The 12,500-nt window shown below is 44.9% G+C and overlaps 1 protein-coding gene across 25 annotated transcripts in view; it reads right to left on the reverse strand.

The window, feature by feature from the left end:
* The window catches only part of celf2 (cugbp, Elav-like family member 2), a 180,862-nt gene that overhangs the window by 42,382 nt on the left and 125,980 nt on the right, over positions 1–12,500 (reverse strand). For all 25 annotated transcript variants that reach the window (XM_058623872.1, XM_058623873.1, XM_058623867.1 and 22 more), the window contains one exon: positions 3,738–3,820. In XM_058623872.1, the coding sequence (XP_058479855.1) occupies positions 3,738–3,820 (83 nt within the window). The remainder of the gene's footprint in view (positions 1–3,737; positions 3,821–12,500) is intronic.

Genomic DNA, 12,500 nt, shown 5'->3' on the forward strand with positions numbered 1-12,500 from the left:
GTGGTTTTCTCTGTGGGCTTTGGTGTGGGAGAGTGAGTGGTTTACAAACGTCTGTCTCACAGTGAGATAAAGACGTGATCATGTGACGTAGACATCGCAGACTTAAAGTGAGCCTTTTGTTGAAGTTGTTCAGTCTAATCAGACCATTTGTAGACGTGTTTTTCCTCTTTATTTTCGTGTGACCTCATGATTTCCTTCACTTACGATGAAACTGACGAGGATTTTATGACTAAAATCTGTTTTCCCTTGTGTTTACAAGAGCAGCCATGTTTTAGTCTGTGACTGATTTGACTTATATCGCGATATTGAACGATGGATACACAGAATATTCTCGCGTCGCCTACTTTAAACGCCCCTTTAATGCTCCACAACACACGGCAGCAGATCAGCGGCCCCTGCACCAACATGGCTGCCAACCCCGCAGATGCACTTTGGCTGCGCTCCATGTTTCCACTCTGATGGTCTCTCTCCCTGTTAGCGCCGTAGCTTTGGCCGGAGACGAGAGCCAACACAAACATTGTTCCACGGGCTTTTTACAAGCCGACAGAGTGGGGAAGTTAATAAGCAGGTATTGGTTTTTAACTGCGGCCTCGTTTATTGCTTTGCCCTCGAGCGTGCTGGAGTGCTCCACTCCACCTTTCTCCCGTCCGCCTGCCCATCATCACCTCCGCTCACCTCCCCGCTCTATTCATCCGTCCGCACGCTTTTGTCTCGTTGGGCACATTAGTCCCGCCTCCTCGCTCATCCTCCTCACTTTGTTTCCCGCCCTTGTGTTTTTTTTTCTGTCGCGGCACCGACCACTTAAACCCACTGTGGTCGCGTCGCTATTGATTCTGTGTTTTCTTGACTGTATTTATCTGCCTCTGGGTCACATTTCCAAACCACGTCCGTCCGTCAATACCGGACTTTATTAGAGAGATGGATGTGAGCCAGTCAGCGCTCTGACTCGTGATGAATATGAAGCAGACAGCCCGAGTGCTGTAAACACACAAATCCCCGTGAGGAATAAAGTATATAATAAATATAAAAACACAAAACAAGATAGAAAAACACGGCCGGTGCGACCCACACTCTTTTTCTTTGCAGCCACATCAGTTTGAAAACTACAGTCAGTCATTGTCGTTCTCAGTTTACTCTGCAGAGCAAGAGCTGGTTAGCATAACTGTTAGCAAAGACGGCGGACACCGTGTTCACATTCTGGGAATGAAGTCTCGTCGCCCTATGGGTGAGGGGCGGAATAAATAAATCAATAAATAAATAAATAAATAAACGAAATAAAAAGAGCTGCTGGACGTCCTCCTGTTGTCTGCCGCGTCTGGACCGACGTCACGTGACGAGGCCGTCAGACGCAGCAGAGACATATGTCTGATCCAGGACTGAACCGCACCATGACGGAAACACAGTGTTTCTCTACTTCACTTTGTTATTTATCTATAAATTCACCCATTCACACACTGCAACAGGGGCTTTGGTGTCTTTGCTCAATGACACACGTAGACGAGCAGACGCCAGGAACTGAACCCTCAACCTTCCAGTTGAACGACAACCGGCCGTACCACTGAGCACTCACGTAATATTATTTAAAAAGAAAAAGTGACTTCAGCTTCGACCAAAGTCATTTTCTGGTTTACTGAACAATAGCAACATAAAAGATCAAAGACCAAATCTGGAACCAAACCTTGTTCCTCGCCGCTGCTGCTGCTGCTGCTAGGGCTGGCAATGGACTTCAAAAAGCTCTAAACTCAAGAAGAAGAAGAAGCCGAGAGGCTGCAGCAGCAGCAGCAGCAGCAGCGGAGGAGCAGGGAAGACCTGACAGAGCGGAGGGAAGGATCTGTGGTGTAGAAGAAGGCGATTTCATGTTCCTCTAATCCTCAGACTGTGGCGGCGCGTTTCCTCCCCGGGGCGTTTTCCCACCTCCAACACGGGATAAGTGGCCGACTCTCGCTGCGCGGGGAAAACACAGCGAACTCAACACACACTTCACTCCACAAGCAATTAACACGGCGACTCGGTGCAAAACAACACGCTCCGGCTCCAAATCAGGAATCCGGGCACAATCCCACATACGGCTCACGCGGGATTTCACAGAATCCACCTCGCGCTGCCCAGGAGAACAATTCACTGATCCGACTGACAGAAGCAAAGCGAGAGCAGGCACTCAACTGATGAGGCTCCAGTTAGCTGCTGCTGCTGCTGCTGCTTCTGCTGCTTCTGCTGCAGCTGCTGCTGCTGCTGCCGCCTGAGCCAAGGAGCGAGGCGGGGACGCAGCCAACAGCCCGAGCTGCTCCCAGGGATCTGGGGACCTTTAAATATCCACACAGGGCCGGGAAAGAGTGAGGGTGTGAGGAAACGCCGACCCACTTCCTCTATCGCTCTCCGGGGGCCGCGGGAGCGAACAACAATAACGGAGAAGACATCGTTACCATCCTTTTGTAGTGAGCGGCTATAAACAGGTGCACAGACACGCAGAGGCGGGGAAACAAGAGCGTGCAGGTGTGATTCAGACGAGTCTGAGTCACACCGGGGGTTTCTGCGTTCATATAACACGTCCACTTCAGGGGGTTTAAGATTCAAGCAGCTGAAAACACGCTGGCTGAAGCCAAGGTTCATCGAATGACTCTTTTCCATGACTTCATAGTCAATGTGGGCGGAGTCATCATAGCTCCTCCTCCACGTGGAACCGGCGTGAAGTGGTTTTATACACGACACATGAACTAGTGACGTACTAACAAACACCAGTTAGCATGACGCGTAGAGACGCTATAGCGAGGCTGTTAGCAAGTCAGGCTAGCATCAGTGTGTTAGCCTTGTGTGTGGTGATGCTAACTAGCGCCACTCCCTCTGTTAGCCACTAACAAACACACATTTGTCCACAAAACAACACGTTAGCTAACCGAGAACTCTACAGTGAGGCTGTTAGCTAGTGCCCAGTGTGTTAGCTTGGTGATGCTAATACAATTCCCATATCATTTGTGTACTTTTACTCCACTTGGTTTAATACTCGACACAAAAACACAAACTAGTGTTTCATAAGAACTTGACCTGCTGTTCACAAAACAACATGTTCGCTAACCGCTAACTTTTAGCCACTGACAGTGTCAGGCTGGTGTCCAGTGTGTTAGCTTGGTGATGCTAACTCAGCGTTAGCCGCAGAGAAACAGAGTTTGGCCAATGACTCGTGTGTGTGTGTGTGTGTTAGCTTGTAATAGTTAGCTTGTCGCTCACGTTGGTCGTCAGGAGACAAAACAGAATATTTGTGAGAAAAACGTGAGTTTGAAGTGACAGGTGACGACGACAAGAGGCTTTTTATAGATGCAGAGCGAGAGCGCGCGGCTGCCGGCTGGAATAATGATGTCGAGGCGTCTGAGGATGAAAACCAAGCACGAGAAGGAGAGAGAGAGACAGGGAGGGAGAGACAGGGAGGGAGAGACAGGGAGGGAGTGTTCCCCACAGTGAGAACACACACACACACACACACACACACACACACACACACACCGAGAAGCAAAATGTTTTAAAACAGAACAACAACAAGAAACTTCCAGACTTTTCCGTCTTCTCTCGGGAACTCTTTCACTTTCTCGCACACAAACCTGGGGGGGGGGCGGGGGGGCGGGCGGTGCTTCACCTGCTCACACTATTCAGCCACTACACACACACTGACAGGTGGGGGCGGGGCCGCCTCAGGGTGATATGCTGGAAATGTGTGATTAGAGGAGAATTGAGGAAACACTCACCCCTGTTAAGGTCTTTATGTTGTGCAGTGCATTCTGGGCTTCAAGGGCGGCTTTCCTCGTATAAAACGTGACAAAACAGCATCCTGGAGAGAGGGAGGAAGAGGGAGGAAGAGGGAGAGAGGGAGTGAGTACGAGAGGCAACAAAGAGCATCACCTGTCAACACTGAGTGAATGTTCGACACATCTTGGCTGAAAAGAAACACTTCGTGGATTCGTTTCAATGCTCTTCATTCATTCATTCATTCATTCATTCATTCACCAGAAATCAGTGTGTGTTTATATGAGACAATATCAACGACAACAAACACTCTTCCAACAGGAAACTGAAGTTTGTAAAGCACTCGTATTTCATGGTGAGCTGTTGGTAAATCATGGACTCAGACTAGATTTACAGTTCAACACGTGTGTGAGTTTTAAGACGTGACAGGAAACTGACGTTTGTAAACTCACTCACTCTCCCACACCAAAGCCCATAGAGAAAATCAGTGATTTTAACATCACACACACAGGAGTCGTTGATCCACTGCTGCCTCCATCACCAACTTCAAATGCCCTATTTTGTCAATTCGGCATTCTTTACCCTTTGTTCAGATTGACCTCAGTAACACAAAGTGGCCACACGAGGCAGCAGAGGACCAGCAGCTCCTGTGTCCCTGTGAGCTAAAATCACTGGTTTTCTCTGTGGGCTTTGGTGTGGGAGAGTGAGTGAGTTTACAAACGTCAGTTTCCTCACAGTGAGATAAAGACGTGATGATCTCAACATTTGTGCCTACAGAGGGCGCTGCTCCACAGCCAAACATGAGAAAACTAATGTTAGTGAGTTAATCCCTGAAGAAGAAGAAGCTGAAACACTGCAGCTGTGAGAGAGAGAGGGAGAGAGAGAGAGGGAGAGAGAGAGAGAGAGAGAGAGAGAGAGAGAGAGAGAGAGGGAGAGAGAGAGAGCACGCTCAGGTCAGGAGCAGCTCAAGTGTGTGTGTGTGTGTGTTTCTTGTCTTTCCTTCATCGTCTCAGCAGCTGCTCGTCTTCAAACCTCTATGTGAAGCCGTTATTTAAAAAGCTCAGTATAAAACATGTGTGTGTCTGCGTGTGTGTGTGTGTGTGGGGGGGTGTGTGTTATTCATTCACCTGGATGATCAAATGCAAAGCAAATGAATCATGGTCAGATTCACACGTTCATCCATCACTGAGCGTCACTGTTTATTCTGCAGAAGCCTGAGTCATGATTCAATCACTGTTTTACTGCGAATAACACTTTTATTTCAACATCAACACAAAGTAACTCCACATTTAAGTGCTTTATTACAACTTTCATTCATTATAATCATCCATTATATCTTTTTTTTTATTGTTTTGTTAAGAATTGTGATACTGAATTCACAATTTCCAAGGAAACGAGGCTTATTTCACTTTGTTCAAGGTCTTTTTTTACAATGTAAATGTTGTGAGGTTTTAATGAAGTGACACCAGGAGCTGCGTTTAACGCTGGAGGACGTGTTTGTGACGACAGGCTGAGGACCAAACCTCATCCAGCAGCCGCCGCCGCAGGAACTCGCCTCCATTTCACTCAACGACTCATCAACGACACGCGGGAAAAAAGCTGCTCCAGATGCTCACGGCTGGATTTTAGTGACAGTCACTGCAGGACAGAGTGTCTTCACTGTTGATGTCCACGACACGGACAACAAACCCACAGCCGGAGCACAGTCACACTGTGTGTGTGTCTGTGTGTGTGTGTGTCTGTGTGTGTCTGTGTGTTGGAAACACAGAGAGAAAATACAGAGAAAAACAACACAACACAGGAAACAGACAAGTGGAACTGAACACAAGAACCAAACTCAAGAACTCAAGAACCGAACACGAGAACTCAAGAACCAAACACAGAGTGAATATAAATGAAGGCACTGTCCCTTTATGAAGTGAACTCGGGATCACGACCTCTGTGTGATGCTAACTTTTTTTTACATCATGAGTCGTCATTATTTCAGCTGAGTCACACGTTACCTCTTCTGATAGCAGCATAACCAGTGTTAGCGGCTAATGGCTAACTGACTCATGATTTTATTTCTTTATCTGTGAATCAGAGGGTTAGCTTCTGCTGTTAGCATGAGTCAATCTGACAGCAGATAATAGGGAAGGGGCGGGGTCAGCTGTGAACGCTACGTGTTAGCCGCTAAGTATAAGTGTGTGTGTGTGTTTTAGTTATGATTCTCGCGGCGTCTTGGAGCCACGCGGCGTGTAGCGGATCGTCCCAGGTGGTGAGCTGTCAGGACGAGGATCAAAGAGCCGGGAAGTGGACCATACAAACACACACACACACACGTGCACCCACACACACACACACACACACACACACACACACATGTCCCTGCAGTGTTTTACTTCTGTTTAAGAGTCAGCACACTTACGCCTTACACACACATTATTTCTAGAAAAACACACATGGGCGACAACCTATACCCCCCACACACACACACACGTCTGCGCAGCATCTGAAGTGAGGACATGATGCATTATCTAGTCCCTTAACTTAACCTTAACCATCACCATTAAGTGCCTCACCCTTACCCTTAAAAAACCAGGTCTTAACCCCTGAAAAAAGCCCTTTAAAGAAGTGAGGACAAAATGTCGAGTGTATGAAAACACGGTCCTCAGAAAGACACAAAAACAAGAACACACACAGAATGAATCGCGTCTCTTTTTCTACGTCGATAAACCTCTGTCATCACCATCACGATGTTATCGCGATATTTAAGTGACGACTTAAGTGACGTTAACATAAATATGGAGTTCTTTCATCTCATTTCAAACGTTGGTGTTCTTAGTCAACAACGACGATACAGGAAATGAATGGGTGAAACTGTATTGTGTTAAACCTGCTCACATTGATTTATGCGTGAAATATTACAAAAATAAACATTTTTAATTTAATAAACAGAGTTTTCTCCTTTAAATCTGCTCACAAGTCTTGAATTCAATGAGCGCTTTTGTTTTGGTTGTTGTGTCAACAAAGACTGAACGAGGAGTGAATAACGGCGAATGAGAGTGAATGAGAGTGAATGAGAGTGAATAAAGAAGGTGTATGTGAGTGACAGAGCTGAAACCCTGCAGATAAACAAAGTCCAAATGTGTTTTATTAAAGTGAGACTGGTCCAGAGAGGTTTTTATTCCACCTGCAGCTTCTTCTTCTTCTTCATCATCATCATCACTCTCTTTACTTCCTCCTCACACAGTTTTATTCTTCTTCTTCTTTTCTTTCTGACCCTGAGGCTCCAAAACTGCTGACCCACCTAAACTACACTCTACTGCAGTTACTGCTCACACACACTCACACACACACACACACACACAGCTGTTCAGCTGCTAAAAAATGAACCTTAATGTGAGTCAAAGATTCTGAGTGACAGACGAGGACGAGGAGGACGAGGAGGAGGAGGAGGAGGAGGAGGAGAAAAGAAAACAACAAACAACAGAACTGAACAGTGAAATAAAGGAATGTTAAAATAAAGGAGAGGATGAGTCGAGCGGTTGTGAACAAAGGCGGTTGTTTTGGCGCGGGTTCTAATCCTGTTAGCGCAGGAACTGAGTCCAGCTCGCGGCGCTTCACGGCGTCTTTACAGCTCACTGGTGGAGTTTGGTGGAAAAGAACCAATGTCACCCTCGAATAAAGCCTCACAAACAACAACAACAACAACAACAACAACAATCAGAGCACTTTCAGGAGAAAAGACACTGACCCTGGCGAAGAAAAACATCAGCTCCACTGAGACGCAGTGAAGTAAAGAAGAAAAACTCAATTACAGTAAGAAAAATGAAAGTGTGACGCCAGAAAATGAGTTACAGTCGAAAAGTAAGAAAAAACATAACTAACTTTGGTTTTAACCACCGAACATAACACTCACTTCATAACAACTACCTTAAGAAAACTGAAGTTTGTAAACCACTCACTCTCCCACACCAAAGTCCCCGGAGAAAATCAGTGATTTTAGCTTGTGTGAGAGAGTGAGCGGTTTATAAACTCTGGAAATCTAGTCTGAGTCCATGATTTACCAAACACTCACCATGAAATGTGTTGTTTTGACACAAATAATTATGAAACCATCATAACTTTGATGAAGGAAGAACGGACGAGTTGTTTATGTGTCGTCTAGTGTGTGTGCGTCTGTTTACCACGCCTCGCAAACCTGAAAAACACCGGAAATATCACTTCCTATATGTATATATATACACGTATACATATACATGTATATATATATATACATATACATGTATACGTATATATGTATATATACACATGTATATATGTATATATATATATACATATATACACATGTATATATGTATATATATATACATGTATACACATGTATATATGTATATATATACACATATATACGTATATATGTATATATACACGTGTATATATGTATATATACACACGTATACGTATATAATCTGTGATTTATTATTCAGATTAACGAGCGTTTGTGTGCCGTCGTCTGTCGACTGATTCGACTTCAGCTGAAATATCACGACTGAAAAGACACAAACAAAAGAGAGAAAGAGACACCTGAAGAGAAGAGAGAGGAGACGATGCTGCTGCACTGTCTGTCTGTCTGTCTGTCTGTCTGTCTGTCTGTGTGTGTGTGACAGACATGTCTTTAGATAGATAGATAGATAGATATATAATGATAATATAATAGATAATAGATTTTTCATCAGGTTTTTAGAGAGATTTTAAATCTCTAACCCTGAAAATGAAGGCAGTAACCAAACACGAGCCGATGCTGTGTCTCTGCGCCCCCGCGGACCTTCGACCGTGGCGTGCGTCCGCTCTGAAACCGCTCGCTCCGACCGTGTCCTCGCGCTCCCGCTGCCGCGCCGCCGTGCCGCCGCGCAGGACAATTATCCGCTCTAATGGATTCAGCTGAGACGCAGCGACCTGAGATGGAGCCGCTGATTTATTTCATTCTTTCCTCTAAAGCAGAGACCAATTATATCGCCTTAACTAGACGTTAGCGCTTTTTTTTAAGTCGGCTATGTGGGCCCAATTAGAGAGCAGCTGCAGGTGGATTTTAATGGCAGTGTGTGTGTGTGTGTGTGTGTGTGTGTGTGTGTGTGCGTGTGTGTGTGTGTGTGTTCATGCCGCAGCATCACAGACAGTTGCTTGGTTGTGAACAATGGTGTGATTTTACACAGTAATGATACTTTGTTACTGTGCTTAAAGGATTGTTCAGGGCGTGTGCTGTGAGCGCCCCCTGCTGCTGAGAACCAGCCACACCCCCGTCACTCTCGTTTCACACATTCATTTTCTCTCGTGGTCAAAAGGTGACAAAGAGCTCATTGTAAGTGGAGGAAATCGTGAGTTCATCGAGAAATAATAAGAGGAAAAACACGCGTACAAACGCTCTGATTAGACTGAATAACTTCAACACAAGACTCAGCTCACGTCAGTAACAGAAGGCTCAGTTTAAGTCTACGACGTCTACGTCACACGTTCACGTCTTTATCTCACTGTGAAACAGACTTTTCCAACAGGAAACTGAAGTTTGTAAACCACTCACTCTCCCACACCAAAGCCCATAGAGAAAACCAGTGATTTTAACATCACACACACACACACAGGAGTCGTTGATCCACTGCTGCCTCCATCACTAAGTTCAAATGTCTTATTTTGAGAATTCAGCTTTTGAAATCCTTTGGTCAGATTGACCTAAGTGACACAAAGTGACCACACGAGGCAGTAGAGGAGCAGCAGCTCCTGTGTCCCCACAGCTAAAATCACTGATTTTCTCTAAGAGGTTTGGTGTGGGAGAGTGAGCGGTCTACAAAGTTCTGTTTCCTCGCTGAAATCAAACCAAATATTATAAAAATCTGTTGAAACTAAAACAAACTTTACTTCACTGAGTGGAGACTGTTGAAGTCAAGATTCACCGGAATCACCCGCAGCTGTAATTACTCAAACTTCAAAGACTTCCTCCGAGTGATAAAATTCTAATTATGAGACATTTTCACAGGTGAAGAGAAAACGTGTCTCAGTCTTTAAGAAAAGTCTTGAGGTGAAGAGTAGTTCAAAGACTAGAGAGCTGTATCTTTAAGAGGCTGAAACTGAAGAAAAATGCTTTAGATTAAAGTGCTTCACCAGCAGGGGGCAGTAAGTGTGTCTCACACTCAAACCTCGTCATTAATTCATCAATTCTCACTTTTCTGCCTCGCAGCTGTTGAAGCGAATCAGTGTGAAACAACACAACTGGCAAATCAACAACAACTGCAACGCAAGTGTTCTATTTTAGTGTTTAGAATTCCAGAAAACAACATAAATATATAATAATCCAACAATAATTCAACTCCCAACAGTGGAAACGGTGCTTCAGGCTCACGTCCCACGACTAATGAGTTATTTTGCACTTCCACATTCCTGCTGTCACCCGGTGTTTAGCGTGTTTTCGTCTGTTTGTTGTCGACGGTCTTTAAAAAGCGAGCGCTCGCCCAACTTTTCTGCTAATGAGCATCCGCACAAAACAGAACATAAACGTCTTGTTGCCTCATCCTGAAACTTTCATTACGCTTAAACCATTAGTTTGTGGAAAAAGAAACAATAAGTGCCACCGTGTTGCCACCAGGGGGCATCACGGCTAATTATTTAGCCCCAAATGACCATTTTCAAACAACACTGTCAGTAAATGACATTAAACACACACAGAAAACAGAGAGAAGCTGCAGTTTTCCTGACAGCCGTGAAATTCGAGTCGCTCAGCGAGTGCCGACGAGGCCGGGGAAGTGTTTTATTTAGCTGCAACGACAACAACGACAACAACGACAACAACGACGACAACGACGACGACGACGACGAGGACAAACTGAGAGTCTGCGAGAGGCTGATCAGATGATTCACTTCTCCTCAAACACAGGAGAAGAACACGAGTCCCTCACAACACGGCAAACTTTCTGTCCTCCAGGACGCTACATCGAAAATCTACGTCACGTCAAGTTTCTACGACGTCTAAGTCACATGATCACGTCTTTATCTCACTGTGAGACAGACTTTTCCAACAGGAAACTGAAGTTTGTAAACCACTCACTCTCCCACACCAAAGCCCATAGAGAAAATCAGTGATTTTAGCTGCGTGGACACAGGAGCTGCTGGTCCTCTGCTGCCTCGTGTGGTCACTTTGTCACTGAAGTTAATCCATAACGCAGGATTTTTAAAGCCGAACTGTCAAAATAAGACATTTGAACTTAGTGATGGAGGCAGCAGTGGATCAACAACTCCTGCGTGTGTGTGTGTGTGTGTGATGTTAAATTCACTGGTTTTCTCTATGGACTTTGGTGTGGGAGAGTGAGTGATTTTCAAACTTCACTTTCCTGTCACGTCCTAAAACTCACTTATTTAAAAAAACACGGACACGTAAACATACAGACGCGTTGAACCACCGCAGGTAAATCTAGTCTGAGTCCATGATTTACCAACTGCTCGTTGTTTTGACACAAACATCAATGAACCCGTCGTAACTTTGATGAACCGCCAGACAAGAAGAGACCAGTTGTTTACGTGTCGTCTAGTGTATGTACGTCTGTCAGTGTCCGTTTCCCGCCACAGGGGGGCGTCACCTCGGCTGTGTCGACGGTTTGGTTCTGAGTGAGATACTCGAGTCGTCGAGCACCAAAAAAAAAAACAACAACTTGTTTGAAGGACGGAGGAGAAGATGTGAGGGAGCTGAAGGACGAGAGGAGGAACTCTGGCCTCGCTTCTTTTCCCAGAGAAGAAGAAAGAGAGAGACTGGTGTGGAGAGGAGGAGGAGGAGACGACGTGTGAAGGACATTTCATCAGCGTTTAGCACTCAAACAAACACACTCGCAGACAGAACGCGATGAAGTGAGAGGATGAGGAGGAGGTGAAGGACGACGATGAAAAGTAGGAAATCTGAAAATCTAATTCAGTTTAAAAAGCATGATCTCACTCTTCACGGAGTGTTTGAGTCACTTCATCTTTCAGCGTCACCCGAGAATCCGAGTTTAATTATCCGTGATATTCACTGATATTTAACTGAATTATACTCCACTATTATCAAAAGAAGAGAGAAATCACACTAAACGTGTCCAAATGTGAACGACTGCGCTAATATTTAAAGATTTCAGGTCATTTTAAGTCAAATTTTGTGTCTGGTGACGCAAAATGACGTCATTAACAGTTGAAAATAGATGATGCGATGTTTATTCCATAATAAGAAAGGTTTAAAAAGCCTATATTTTACGTATTTTGCGCCTTTTACGTACACTTGTGTGCGATTTTTGTGCGCTACTTGAGTCTTTCTTCAGATCAAACTTCGTGGAGTAAAATCGTGAACTGATGGAACGCGATCGTGACGTCACAGACGGTGCTCGGTTTCTGCGTCATCGTTATCAGGCGCCGTTTTTTAAACTCAAGCACATTTTAACGCGCGTGCGCTGACTCGCACAACAAAATCCAGGCCGCGTAAATTAGCCTTTTGTCCCGTTATTTCAAACGTAACCGACTTATTTAAACACAAAACACCAAAAAAAAACATTGTCTACATTTGATTTGTGCGTTTTAAACTGTGTAGTGTAGCACCTAGTGGATAGCATGTGTTACTGCAAGGCCATAATAAAGTCCTACCGTCCAAATACATAAAACCCTTTATTTTATTCCGTTTCCAGACGACAGACGAGCGTTTATTTGCTTCTTTCACTTCATTTCCTCTCGTCTCACACGTCTCTTGAAATTTGCTTTACAGTTGGACCCCC

The sequence above is a fragment of the Solea solea genome, chromosome 3, assembly GCF_958295425.1.
Source record: "Solea solea chromosome 3, fSolSol10.1, whole genome shotgun sequence".
NCBI classification, from domain to species: domain Eukaryota; kingdom Metazoa; phylum Chordata; class Actinopteri; order Pleuronectiformes; family Soleidae; genus Solea; species Solea solea.